The sequence below is a fragment of the Carcharodon carcharias genome, chromosome 13 (assembly GCF_017639515.1).
Source record: "Carcharodon carcharias isolate sCarCar2 chromosome 13, sCarCar2.pri, whole genome shotgun sequence".
NCBI lineage: Eukaryota > Metazoa > Chordata > Chondrichthyes > Lamniformes > Lamnidae > Carcharodon > Carcharodon carcharias.
Window position 1 is genome coordinate 10,502,196 of NC_054479.1, and position 14,305 is coordinate 10,516,500.

Here is a 14,305-nt window from a genome sequence, read left to right on the forward strand (position 1 = left end):
GAAATTCAAACTACCGTAATTTATCTAAAAATACAAATTTTCCTTACATCTCAAATTCTAAAACTTCAGCCATGTTTACATATTTAGTATTTCAAATTTGGCTTTTTTATAACTCTCAGCCTCTAGACCAGCTGTCTCCAATTCAATTAAATCCCCCACACACACAAACTATCCAACTTCCACTATTAACCCACTTTTACATTAAATCACAACAATATTATGAAAACTACATTACCATGACAACTCTCCACCCCATCTAAAGCCATGTTGTTTCCTCGGAGAGGTGAACAAGCAGATTTAAAAACCCAGGCCAATTTGTAAGGAAAGAAATTGTGGGAAATTCCTGTCTGACATCTAGGCAATTGGAACTAGTACAGGAGATCTCTCTGGCCCTGAATTCCCTGCAGCACCTATCTTGAGTGAGAAGTGATGTCTTCCTAAGCCGGAAAAGGCCCAGCTCTGGCTTGAAGGAATTCCACTGTAGACCTTGAAGCTTGTTGATTTTTTTTTTTGTTTTGCTTCTGTCCTCTGTAATAGTGTGATCAAAGTCCAAGTTAAATAGTCACTCTCTCAGGAATGCCTTGCCATCTTAAAGAACTGGGTCATATCTTTTAATTTTCCCTTTTCCAATAAAAAAAATGTTCAATTTTTTTGAACTCATAAGATAGGGTCCACTGTACCAGAATCTGCAATGTTGCTTTTCTTTGGACTCTCCCACAATGCATTGGTGCTCCTTTTGAAAAAAGAATGTTCAAATTTATACACATGGAGTGTTCTAAATATTACTAACAAATGATACTGGGTTAGATAATCTGTTTTAATAACTGTATGTTTATGTAGATGTTGTTGAGGTACATCCCAGTAGTCAAATAGTTCACAAACAGCTTCTTAGTGAATGGCTATAACTGTGCCCTGATCCTTTCCTTTAGTTCCCTACTGCAACAGTAGGCCATTCAGCCACTTGAGCCTGCTCTGCCATTCAATAAAATCATAGCTGAACTTGTACCTCAACTCCACTTCTCCCCCATCCCTTGATTATCTTACTGCCCAAAATCTTTCGATCTCAGTCTTGAATATGCTCATCAGCTGAACATCCACAGCTCCCTGGAGTAGAGAATTCCAAGGGTTTGCAACGTTTTGAGGAAATTTCTCTTCATCTCAATCCTAAATGGCCAACCGCTTACTCTGAGACAATGATTTTAGACTCTCCAGCCAAGGAAAAAGGCTCTCTGTGTCTACCATTTGCCATCTTAAAAAAAAATTATACACTTCAATGAGATCGCTGGGTCAAAATTCTAGAACTCCCTCCCTAACAGCACTATGGGTGTAGCTGTACCACACAGACACCAGCAGTTCAAGAAGGCAGCTCACCACCAACCTTTTGGGGGCTGTTAGGAATGGGCAATAAATGCTGGTCTTGCCAGCAATGTTCACATCACATGAACATTTAAAAAAAATCAGCTCACTTATTTCTAAACTCCACAGAATAAAGGTCCAATCGACTTGATTTCTCCTCTTAGGCTAGCCCTGTCAGCCCAGGAGTCAATCCAGTGAGCTTTCATTCTGCCCCCTCCAGGCAAGTCAATTTCCTTATTATTACACACCAATCCCCTTGTAATGAAGGCTAACATATCATTTGCCTTCCTAATTGCTTGATGATCTCAAAAATTGTTGCATTATTTTCAGAGATCACCATAAAGACATTCCACAATTAGATTTTCCAGGTCATGATTTACTACAAATGTCCTGAAATGTCTGCTGCACTGCCTTTATTGTTATTTCTTCAATGCCCTCTGTCTAGAAAGTCAAAGCTGGATAATGATCTCTGCTCAGTGGGTAGCATCCTTGCCTCTGAGTCAGAATGTTATGAATTCAAGTCCCATTCCAAAAGCTTGAGTACAAAAACCTAGGCTGACATGCCAGTGCAGTAATGAGGCAATGCTGCATTGTCTTTCAGATGAACCGTTAAATGGTGGCCCTGCCTTTGCACTCAGATGGACATTAAAATATCCCATGGCACTCTATCGAAGGGATGGGGAGTTCTCATCAGTGAACTAGCCAATACTTATACCTCAAACTTTCAAAGAGTCACCATAAGTGCATTGAACTGAATGGCCTTCTGTACTTCAAGATTTTATGAACTAACCTCACAAAAACAGACTATCTGCTTATTATCACATTGGTGTTTGTGAGAATTTGCTGTGCATAAATTGGCTGTAATGTTTCCTGTTAGAACAGTGACTACACTTCAAGTACCTCATTGTCTGTAAAGTGCTTTGAGATGTCCTGAGGTCATGAAAGGCATTACATAATTGCAAGTTTATCTTTTGGATGAATCATTAAACCTGGTGTCTGGATGGCACCACTTTGAAGAGGAACATCCCTGATATCCTGTCTGATAATTAAACCTCAATCAACATCACTGATAATATATGATTTGATCACTGCTGTTTGTGGGGGCATGCACAATTTCCTACATTACACTAATAACTACACTTCAAAAGTACTTTATTGGCTGTAAAACATTTTTGGATGCTCTGAGGTTGACAAGTGTGCTATATAAATGCAAGTCTTTTTATTAAGCAACCATTCACTGTATATCACTGTTTGGCATTTCTTGTTCCATCACCTTACAGTTTTCTGTTGTTTTAGATCTGCTGGTGTCGCTCTAGTTTGCTGCTTGTGTGTAATTCTGCACACCTCAGGATGCTTTAGTAAGTTTGGTGTGCTTAGCTTTGTACCATTCACTGTACATGAATTGGAATCAGGCTGCATAGAGTGAGCATGCTCACCCATGGTCTGTTCAGAAGTGTCTAGCAGGCCTCACAGGGCAGTAGGTGTGATGCTTTGAAGTTAAAAATAAACCCTTAAGTGATGGTTGAATCTCATTATCGGCGATTTAAATTGAGGGAATGTCATTCCTGATTCCAGAGCTTGGATTGGTGCAATGCATAAATGTTGCATTTCACCACATAATGAGAGTAGCTGATGACGTGTAACTCTTCTGATAAATGTTATCAACTTGAAACATTAGCTCTGTTTCTTTCTCCACAGATGCTGCATGACCTGCTGAGTATTTCCAGCACTTTGTTTTTATTTCAGGTTTCCAGTATTCGCCGTATTTTGCTCTTGTTCAGATCATAGTAGCTAATGGTTTCCATTCCTCTTCAGGGGTACCATGGCAAATGCTGTTCAAAGCCATGTGAAATCCTTAAACTGGGGACATCTAGTGCAACTTCAAGATAAGTGAGTACAACCTACGTCATCTGGCACTTTCTAAATGGCACTTGCACTGCATTTTCAGCATTTTTCTTCCGAAATCACATTTCATTTGGATGTATTTAATTTTCAGAGCAGAACATGTAACCTCTCCTTACCCTTAACAGGAAGGTGAAGTATAAGAATCTCAAAGGTGTTTTTCTAGACAACCATACTGTTCAAGGGGAGTCCAAGCAAGGCGAAAAGGTAAGGCTTCTGCACTTGTAGTTCAACATTTACACCAGTTTAGATACTTTTGGATGCACTTTGTGGTGATGGGGGCAAGATTGTGTTTTATATGCAGTTGATTGAGAGTTTGCAATTTTATTGCATTATGCTGTGAGCAAGGGGGAGAGGATCAAAGAGAAATTTTGGTAAAATTGTGTTGAAAACTCCTGTTGCCACCCACCAAGGTTAATACCATCATCGGGCAAAGACTCTTGCATGACTACATTCCATGGGCTTTTTGGTGGTGCCAGTCAGGTTTATGCAAGACCAGCTCATTTCCCAGAATATTTCTAGAATGCAGTGAGCAATCCAGTAAGCAGTTGTCTTCATTCTTTCCTGCTTCTGTGTTTGTATGTGTAGAAAGGGGCCTAGGAAAAATCAAGAGAGAAACCTTTTACTGATTAGGGGACAGGAAGTGAAAAAAATACACATTGCAATGGTAATTGTGGCGGAACTCAGTGTTCATTGTCATTGTTGTTCTGAAACTGAGCCCACACATGCACAGTTAAACTCAAACCCAGAAATTGCTGTCAGTGATTCTACGCTTCCCCACGGGGTCCGCCTCCAGATTGCAATTAGTTAGAAATTGCTAAACCGACAAGAACCTGCCACGTTATGCAATTAGTTTTGCTGTTCAAAAAAAACCCTTGAGTAGATTGCATTTTGTTGATTGAGATGGGACTGGGTTTTTAACAGTGCACTAAGTTTATAATTATTGCTGAACACTGGTCCTGAGAAACTAATCTTATATTTCTGGATTGTTAAATTTCTCCTGCCATGGACAGAATATATTTGTTTTCTTAATGCCTGTGATCAGTACGTTTTGTATGGAAGTGTGTGTTTTCCTACCCCTTGATTGCAGGTTCCAATAAAATAATTTCAGCAGCAAGCTTTAGCAGGTTAAGAAATAAAGATGATTATTTATTTTCACACACTTTCTCTGAATTGAAGTAATGTTACCCACTCAATCTCTCGCATGCACGTACACACACACAAACAAATATTGGGTATAGGTGAAGGTGATGCACTTTGGGTTTTTGAATGATTTTGATGGCTTAAAGTTGAAGTCCAGGTCTTGAAAAAAACAAAGTATTTACAGCAGGTTTAGAGATTCCCTATAGTCAAATAGCAAGGAGGTTGTTTCTCAGGCAAACTTTAAACTGGAACAGGTTGCGGGGGTGTCCTTCTCTCTGTTAGGATCTTCCATTTTCAAGATATTGTTGTGAGTTAACTTGGTTGCTTGATGACTTGCAGCTCGTTTGTAGTCTGGCTTTCTGACCAACTGGCAACTGATGACTAAATGTAAACTGCTCTTAGCTGATTTTAAAAAGCAGACAAAAACATGGTTTTCCCCATACGCCTCTTCACAAGTTCAAGTCCTTTTCCAAATAAGGAGCGGTGTTTATGTTGATTTCACATCCCGTGCTGTGGATGAACACCTCTGAGGTTCACCCAGGCTAGTTTGGATGGGGAAAGCCATCATGATATGTCATAATGATAGGAATTATTCACTTCTGTTTGTCATCGAGTGAGTTCTGATCTTCCCTTTTGTTCAGTATGAAACAGGGAGTCAGATAGTCTGGAAATTCCATTGTCCTTTTGTGTTGGCCCATCCTTAAACAAAGAGGTGTGTGAATTCCCTGGATGGCTGTAAATATCCATATTTAATTATGTCGCGACTCACTGGGGATAGTGCGCTGTCATATCAAGCACCACTGTTTCCTGAACCGTGACAAATGTGAAAAGTTTGACCAAACCACAACATTGCCCTAATTCTACCTAACTACTTAATTTAGGTTAACAGAATATGAGCACCAGGTTTGTAAACTTAATAAGTAAATAATTGTTTATTGAACAAACTGTCATTAACCAGTGGCAAAAGAAAGGAATATGAACTGCTAATTTCTAACTCTATAACCTAAACTCTACCCTTCTTAAATCCCTATACACACGCATACAAGACACACAAGACATAAAAAAACATAGATTTTAAAGGGAGGATAAAACAGTTCAATAGCACCAATTCCAGAGTGCAGAATTCAATGGGTTGATTTTGATCAACGTCTTCCAAATTCCTTTCAGTTCTTGTTGATGACACAAAGTGGTCTTCAACACTTTCAGCATTTAGTTCACTGGTTGAGATCCTCAACTCCACTTTCTTGCCTTTTCCCCATAACCCTTGTTTTCTTTACTGATTAAAAATCTGTCGATCTCAGCCTTGAATATACTTAACGACTCAGCCTCCACAGCTCTCTGCGGTAAAGAATTCCACAGATTGACTACACTCTGAGAGAAGAAATCCCTCCTCATCTCTGTTTTAAATGGGCACCCCCTTACTCTGAGATTATGCCCTCTGGTCCTAGACTCTCCCACAAGGGGAAACAACCTCTCAGCATCTTCTCTGTCAAGCCCCCTAAGAATATTATGTGTTTCAATAAGGTTGCCTCTCATTCTTCTAAATTCCAATGAATACAGGCCCGACTTACTCAACCTCTCCTCATCAGAAAATTCTTCCATATCTGAGATCAACCTAGTGAACCTTCTCTGGACTGCATCCAATGCCAGTTTATCTTTCCTTAGATAAGGGGACCAAAATTGTTCACAGTATTCTAGGTGTGGTCTAACTAGTGCCTTGTATAGTTTTAGCAAGACTTCCCTATTTTAATACTCTATTCCCTTAAGGCCAACATTCCATTTACCTTCCCTATTACCCGTTGAACTTGTATGTTAGCTTTTTGGGATTCATGCAAAAGAACTCCCAAATATCTCTCTGCTGCAGCCATCTGTAGTCTTTCTCCATTTAGATAATATTCTACTCCTCTATTCTTCCTGCCAAAGTGCATAACCTCACATTTTCCCACATTATATTCCATCTGCCATGTTTTTGCCCATTCACTTAACCTGTTTATATTTCTGTAGATTCCTTGTGTCATCTTCACCATTTGCCTTCCCACATATTTTTGTGTCATCTGCAAACTTGGCGATAGCACATTCACTTACCTCATCTAAGCCATTAATATATATTGTAAATAATTGAGGTCCCAGCACTGATCCCTGTGGCACTCCACTAGTTACAGTTGGCCATCCTGAAAATGCTCCCCTTATCCCAACTCTGTCTTAGAAAAATTAGCCAATTCTCTATCCATGCTAATGTACTATCCCCAACACCAAGGGTTCTTATCTTATTAAGTAGCCTTACGTGTGGTACCTTATTGAGCGCTTTTTGGAAATCCAAATATATTATGTCTATTCTATCCTGCTTGTTAACTCCTCAAAGAATCTAATAACTTTGTTGGCATGATTTCCCCTTCATGAAGCTGTGCTGACTCTGCTTGATTAGATTATGTATTTCTAAATGCTCTGCTATTACGTCCTTTATAATAGACTCCAACATTTTCCCAATAACAGATGTTAAGCTAACTGGCCTATAGTTACCTGTTTTTTTGTTTCCCTCCCTTATTGAATAATGGTGTTACATTGGTCGTTTTCCAATCCTCTGGGACTTTTCCGGAATCTAAGGATTCTTGGAAGATTACTACCAGTGCATCCACTATCCCTGTAGCTACTTCCTTCAATTTCCTAAGATGTAACCCATCAGGTCCAGGGGACTTATCGGACTTCAGCCCCATTAGCTTCCCTAGTACTTTTTCTCCAATGACAGTTATTGTATTTATTTCCTCCCCCCTGTCCTTTGCCCCTTGATTGTTTAGCATTTTTGGTATGCTATTAGTATCTTCCACCGTGAAAACTGAAGTAAAATATTTATTCAATTCCTCTGTCATTTCCTGGTTCATAATTTAATTCCCCAGCCTCATTCTCTAAGGGGCCTATGTTTGGCGCTTTTCTTCCTTTTTAAATATTTAAAGAAGCTCTTCCTGTCCATTTTTATATTACTTGCTAATTTACCTTCAAAGTTTATTTCCTCCCTCTTTATTTTTTGGTCATCTTTTGTTGGTTTTTAAAACTTTCCTCATCCTCTGGCTTACCACTAATCTTTGCCACATTGTATGTTTTCCTTTCAATTTGACACTGTCCTTAACTTCCTTGGTTAACCATGGTTGGTTTATCTCCTTTCTTGATCCTTCTTCCTCACTGGGATATATCTTTCTTGAGAGTCATGAACTATTTTCTTAAACGCCTTCCATTGTTCATCAACCGTATTTTCTGCCAAACTGCTTTCCCAGTTCACTCCAACCAACTCTGCCCTCATTCTGTTGTAATTACCCTTATTAAAGTTTAGCACAATTGGTTCCGACCCAAGTTTCCCACACTCAAACTGAATGCTAAATTCTAACATGTTATGGTCACTGTTTCCTCGGGGATCCTTTATTCTGAGATCATTTATTAAACCTGTCTCATTACACATTACCAGATCCAAAATAGCCTGATCCCTACCAGTGTCTTCTTCCCCTTGTTATTTCTTACCTCTACCAATATGGATTCTACATCTTCCTTTCCAGAACCCTCCCCAGCTCTATTTAGTTTAAAGCCTTCTCTGCAGCCCTTGTTATTCGGTTTGCCAGGACACTGGCCCCAGCACGGTTCAAGTGAAGCAGTCCCACCAGAACAGCTCCCTTTTACCCCAGTACTGGTGCCAGTGCCCCAAGAACTGAAACTCATTCCACCCACACGAATCTCTGAGCCACACATTTAACTCCTTGGCTCTTTTTATCCTATGCCAGTTTGACCGTGGCTCAGGTAGCAATCCCGAGATTATTACCTTGGAGGTTCTGCTTTTTAATTTAGCTCCTAACTGTTCAGATTCTTTCAGCAGAATCTCCTTTCTAGTCTTATCAATGTCGTTGGTACCAACATGGACAACGGCAACTAGACCCCTCCCCTCCCACTCGAAGTTCCTCTCCAGCCCTGAGGAGATGTCCTTAACCCAGGCACCGGGCAGGCAACACAGCCTTCAGGACTCATGCTCATGGGTACAGAGAACGGTATCTATCCCCCTAATTACACTGTCCCCTGCCACTACTACGTTCCCATTTTGTCCCCCCACTTGAATGGCTCCCTGTACCACTGTGCTGTGGTCAGTTTTCTCATCCTCCCTGCAGTCCCCGCTCTCATCCACACAGTTTGCAAAAACCTTGTAACTGTTGGACAGTTTCAGGGGCCGAGGCTCCTTGGACACTACCCCTTGGGTCCCCAAACCTGCTTCATTTGCAGTCACACCCTCCTGTCCCTGATCACAGACCAAATTTGAATTACCTATTCTGAGGGGTGTGATTGCCTTCTGGAGTAAAGTGTCCAGGTAACTTTCCCCCCTCCCTGATGTGGCTCAATGACTCCAGCTTCTTAACTCGGATCCAAAGTTCCTTGAGCTGCAAACATTTGGTACAGATGTGTTTGCTCTGGATCATCTTGGTGTCCAGCAGCTCCCACATGCTGCAGCAGCAACACATTGCCCGTCCTACCATCACTATTGTATTTTATTCAAGTTATTAATAATTGCTCAATTATTATCCCCACTCTTTACACTTAATATAATAATTTTTTATACACACTAGTATGGATCTTATACTTAACAAACTATCTTTAAGAAAAAGAGAAAAAAAAGACTAGAGATCTAAACACAAACTAAAGACCTTACTTTACTTTAAAGACTAGAAATACTCACCAATCCTACTCACCCATCAGTTGCTCTCCATGCTCTTTTCCCTCTTGCGTTCTTTAATGGTCTCTCACTCTTCCTTCCTCCCTCACTGTTAAAGGCCCCGCTCTTCTCATACACTCTCGCTGTAAATGACCATGCTGTTTCTCTCTCACCCTCTCGCTGTAAATGACCGTGCTGTTTCTCTCTCACCCTCTCGCTGTAAATGACTATGCTGTTTCTGTCTCACCCTCTGGCTGTAAATGACCATGCTGTTTCTCTCTCACTCTCTCGCTGTAAATGACCATGCTGTTTCTCTCTCACCCTCTCGCTGTAAATGACCATGCTGTTTCTCTCTCACTCTCTCGCTGTAAATGACCATGCTGTTTCTCTCTCACTCTCTCGCTGTAAATGACCATGCTGTTTCTCTCTCTCTCGCGCTGTAAATGACCATGCTGTTTCTCTCTCACTCTCTCGCTGTAAATGACCATGCTGTTTCTATCTCACTCTCTCGCTGTAAATGACCATGCTGTTTCTCTCTCACTCTCTCGCTGTAAATGACCATGCTGTTTCTCTCTCACTCTCACCCTTTAAATGGCCATTCTGTTTTTCTCTCACTCTCTTGCTGTAAAGGACCAGGCTGTTTCTCTCTCACTCACCCTGTAAAGTCAAAGGTTGCATGATTTGCAGGAGCATTTTAATAGCTTGTTTGTGTCCAGATTTTCAAAGTATTTACTGGAAGTTCATAATAGATTGGGCATGACACTCCATTATGATAAAAACAGACACTTATTTTCAAATTTTTTAAAAGTTGTTTTTGACATTTCAGCTACGATAATTCCTTGGGTACTAATTGTTTATGTTGTTCTCTGTAAATTTAATTAAAAATGAACGATAATCTGTGCATCTTACTTCCCGGTCACCTGGAGATCCCCTTGACATGGTGCCAGATTCAAACTAGCCTTGGGAAAGGGGAAATCCACACCACCCAGATTGCTAGATCTTTGTGAGCAGCTTCCTTTGACATCAGAGGTGAGCACCGTCACTTCACACTGATCACGAAACCTGGGCCAATACAGATATCTGAGGACAAGAAGCTTCGGGAGAAAGAACAAACAAAAGTTACTAGCAATTTGACCAAAACTTTTATAAAGTAGAAGATATTTATGAGACCTTATATCTTGCAGGAAGAGTAGGGTGTCTATATTATTGGTGAAATATTGCTTCAGTAAGTTTGCTGTTTCACAACAGTGAGCAACCTACTGGTAATTACAGCATGACCTGTTTACATAGGAGGTTTCTATTAGCCATAGAAATTTCTAATATCAATGTTATGATAAAAGATGAAAGAAGGAGTCGACTAGGCCCATTTGCCCTAGAGTGTAGAAGAATGAGAAGTAATCTAATTGAAACTTAAAATTCTGAATGGGCTTGACAGATGCTGAGAATATGTTTCCCAAGACTGGGGGATGTAGAAGGAGGAGTCACAGTTTCAGAATAAAGTATCAGTCATTTGAGAAGAAGAGAAATTTCTTCACTTGAAAGGTTGTGATTCTTTGGCATTCAGTACCCCAGAAATCAGTGGGTGCTGAGTCATTGAGCATATTCAAAACAGAGGGAGAGAGAGAAGAGGGAAGAGAGAGAGAGAGAGAAGAGGGAAGAGAGAGAGAGAGAGAAGAGGGAAGAGAGAGAGAGAAGAGGGAAGAGAGAGAGAGAGAAGAGGAAGGACAGAGAGAGAGAAGAGGAAGGACAGAGAGAGAGAAGAGGAAGGACAGAGAGAGAGAGAAGAGGAAGGACAGAGAGAGAGAGAAGTGGGTGGAAGAGAGAGAGAGAAGTGGGTGGAAGAGAGAGAGAGAAGTGGATGGAAGAGAGAGAGAGAAGTGGGTGGAAGAGAGAGAGAGAAGTGGGTGGAAGAGAGAGAGAGAGAAGTGGGTGGAAGAGAGAGAGAGAAGTGGGTGGAAGAGAGAGAGAGAAGTGGGTGGAAGAGAGAGAGAGAGAAGTGGGTGGAAGAGAGAGAGAGAAGTGGGTGGAAGAGAGAGAGAGAAGTGGGTGGAAGAGAGAGAGAGAAGTGGGTGGAAGAGAGAGAGAGAAGTGGGTGGAAGAGAGAGAGAGAAGCGGGTGGAAGAGAGAGAGAGAAGCGGGTGGAAGAGAGAGAGAGAAGCGGGTGGAAGAGAGAGAGAAGCGGGTGGAAGAGAGAGAGAGAAGCGGGTGGAAGAGAGAGAGAGAGAAGCGGGTGGAAGAGAGAGAGAGAAGCGGGTGGAAGAGAGAGAGAGAAGCGGGTGGAAGAGAGAGAGAGAGAAGCGGGTGGAAGAGAGAGAGAGAGAAGCGGGTGGAAGAGAGAGAGAGAGAAGCGGGTGGAAGAGAGAGAGAGAGAAGCGGGTGGAAGAGAGAGAGAGAGAAGCGGGTGGAAGAGAGAGAGAGAGAAGCGGGTGGAAGAGAGAGAGAGAGAGAAGCGGGTGGAAGAGAGAGAGAGAGAAGCGGGTGGAAGAGAGAGAGAGAGAAGCGGGTGGAAGAGAGAGAGAGAGAAGCGGGTGGAAGAGAGAGAGAGAGAAGCGGGTGGAAGAGAGAGAGAGAGAAGCGGGTGGAAGAGAGAGAGAGAGAAGCGGGTGGAAGAGAGAGAGAGAGAAGCGGGTGGAAGAGAGAGAGAGAGAAGCGGGTGGAAGAGAGAGAGAGAGAAGCGGGTGGAAGAGAGAGAGAGAGAAGCGGGTGGAAGAGAGAGAGAGAGAAGCGGGTGGAAGAGAGAGAGAGAGAAGCGGGTGGAAGAGAGAGAGAGAGAGAAGCGGGTGGAAGAGAGAGAGAGAGAGAAGCGGGTGGAAGAGAGAGAGAGAGAAGCGGGTGGAAGAGAGAGAGAGAGAGAAGCGGGTGGAAGAGAGAGAGAGAGAAGCGGGTGGAAGAGAGAGAGAGAGAAGCGGGTGGAAGAGAGAGAGAGAGAAGCGGGTGGAAGAGAGAGAGAGAGAAGCGGGTGGAAGAGAGAGAGAGAGAAGCGGGTGGAAGAGAGAGAGAGAGAAGCGGGTGGAAGAGAGAGAGAGAGAAGCGGGTGGAAGAGAGAGAGAGAGAAGCGGGTGGAAGAGAGAGAGAGAGAAGCGGGTGGAAGAGAGAGAGAGAGAGAAGCGGGTGGAAGAGAGAGAGAGAGAGAAGCGGGTGGAAGAGAGAGAGAGAGAGAAGCGGGTGGAAGAGAGAGAGAGAGAGAAGCGGGTGGAAGAGAGAGAGAGAGAGAAGCGGGTGGAAGAGAGAGAGAGAGAGAAGCGGGTGGAAGAGAGAGAGAGAGAGAAGCGGGTGGAAGAGAGAGAGAGAGAGAAGCGGGTGGAAGAGAGAGAGAGAGAGAAGCGGGTGGAAGAGAGAGAGAGAGAGAAGCGGGTGGAAGAGAGAGAGAGAGAGAAGCGGGTGGAAGAGAGAGAGAGAGAAGCGGGTGGAAGAGAGAGAGAGAGAGAAGCGGGTGGAAGAGAGAGAGAGAGAGAAGCGGGTGGAAGAGAGAGAGAGAGAAGCGGGTGGAAGAGAGAGAGAGAGAGAAGCGGGTGGAAGAGAGAGAGAGAGAGAAGCGGGTGGAAGAGAGAGAGAGAGAAGCGGGTGGAAGAGAGAGAGAGAGAAGCGGGTGGAAGAGAGAGAGAGAGAGAAGCGGGTGGAAGAGAGAGAGAGAGAGAAGCGGGTGGAAGAGAGAGAGAGAGAGAAGCGGGTGGAAGAGAGAGAGAGAGAAGCGGGTGGAAGAGAGAGAGAGAGAGAAGCGGGTGGAAGAGAGAGAGAGAGAGAAGCGGGTGGAAGAGAGAGAGAGAGAGAAGCGGGTGGAAGAGAGAGAGAGAGAGAAGCGGGTGGAAGAGAGAGAGAGAGAGAAGCGGGTGGAAGAGAGAGAGAGAGAGAAGCGGGTGGAAGAGAGAGAGAGAGAGAAGCGGGTGGAAGAGAGAGAGAGAGAGAAGCGGGTGGAAGAGAGAGAGAGAGAAGCGGGTGGAAGAGAGAGAGAGAGAAGCGGGTGGAAGAGAGAGAGAGAGAGAAGCGGGTGGAAGAGAGAGAGAGAGAGAAGCGGGTGGAAGAGAGAGAGAGAGAGAAGCGGGTGGAAGAGAGAGAGAGAGAGAAGCGGGTGGAAGAGAGAGAGAGAGAAGCGGGTGGAAGAGAGAGAGAGAGAGAAGCGGGTGGAAGAGAGAGAGAGAGAGAAGCGGGTGGAAGAGAGAGAGAGAGAAGCGGGTGGAAGAGAGAGAGAGAGAGAAGCGGGTGGAAGAGAGAGAGAGAGAGAAGCGGGTGGAAGAGAGAGAGAGAGAGAAGCGGGTGGAAGAGAGAGAGAGAGAAGCGGGTGGAAGAGAGAGAGAGAGAAGCGGGTGGAAGAGAGAGAGAGAGAAGCGGGTGGAAGAGAGAGAGAGAGAAGCGGGTGGAAGAGAGAGAGAGAGAGAAGCGGGTGGAAGAGAGAGAGAGAGAGAAGCGGGTGGAAGAGAGAGAGAGAGAGAAGCGGGTGGAAGAGAGAGAGAGAGAGAAGCGGGTGGAAGAGAGAGAGAGAGAGAAGCGGGTGGAAGAGAGAGAGAGAGAGAAGCGGGTGGAAGAGAGAGAGAGAGAGAAGCGGGTGGAAGAGAGAGAGAGAGAGAAGCGGGTGGAGGGGGTGAGCGAGAAAGGGAGAAGCGGGTGGAGGGGGGGAGCGAGAAAGGGAGAAGCGGGTGGAGGGGGGGAGCGAGAAAGGGAGAAGTGGGTGGACGGCTGGGTGGAGCAGTGGCTGGACGACTGAGTGAGAGACTGGGGGCGAGGCGGGTAGAGGGATCCTGGAGGGGATTGTTGGGGTTAGGGGGCGACATGGTGGGGGAAGAGACATGGAGGGTCAGAGCGGTAGAGTCACTGTCACCCCACACTCTTGTGATCTCTTCAGCAACCACCTCCTGGTCTTTTGCCAGAGTCCTCGCACCCAATTCACCAGCATCATTCCATCCCTCAAGGTAAAAGTGTGATCGGCCTGGCTGATTGTGAAATGTACATCCTCGCATGAAAAGGTTGGACACTCCTGTTGTAGCAGGTTTCAACATTGCAAGTTGTGATGAGCTACAGTCCATTGCTTACCAACTTCACCCAATTCATTATGTGCACAGATTTGACTTGGAATAATATGGATTCTATTTGCAGACCATTCTGACTGCTGAAAACATTGTGATCGCAACTGGAGGCCGGCCAAAGTATCCCTTAGACGTAAGTTTCAATTGTTTCTTGTGCAGTTTATAATACATAATTTGCTGGGACTTTTAATACTTTTGT

At 43.9% G+C, this 14,305-nt stretch overlaps 1 protein-coding gene across 2 annotated transcripts in view; it reads left to right on the forward strand.

Moving 5' to 3' along the window:
* Window positions 1-14,305, forward strand: part of txnrd2.2 (thioredoxin reductase 2, tandem duplicate 2) — a 101,304-nt gene that overhangs the window by 21,296 nt on the left and 65,703 nt on the right. For both annotated transcript variants that reach the window (XM_041203186.1, XM_041203187.1), the window contains exons 5-7: window positions 3,172-3,246; window positions 3,387-3,465; window positions 14,177-14,239. In XM_041203186.1, coding sequence (XP_041059120.1) covers window positions 3,172-3,246; window positions 3,387-3,465; window positions 14,177-14,239 — 217 coding nt within the window. The remainder of the gene's footprint in view (window positions 1-3,171; window positions 3,247-3,386; window positions 3,466-14,176; window positions 14,240-14,305) is intronic.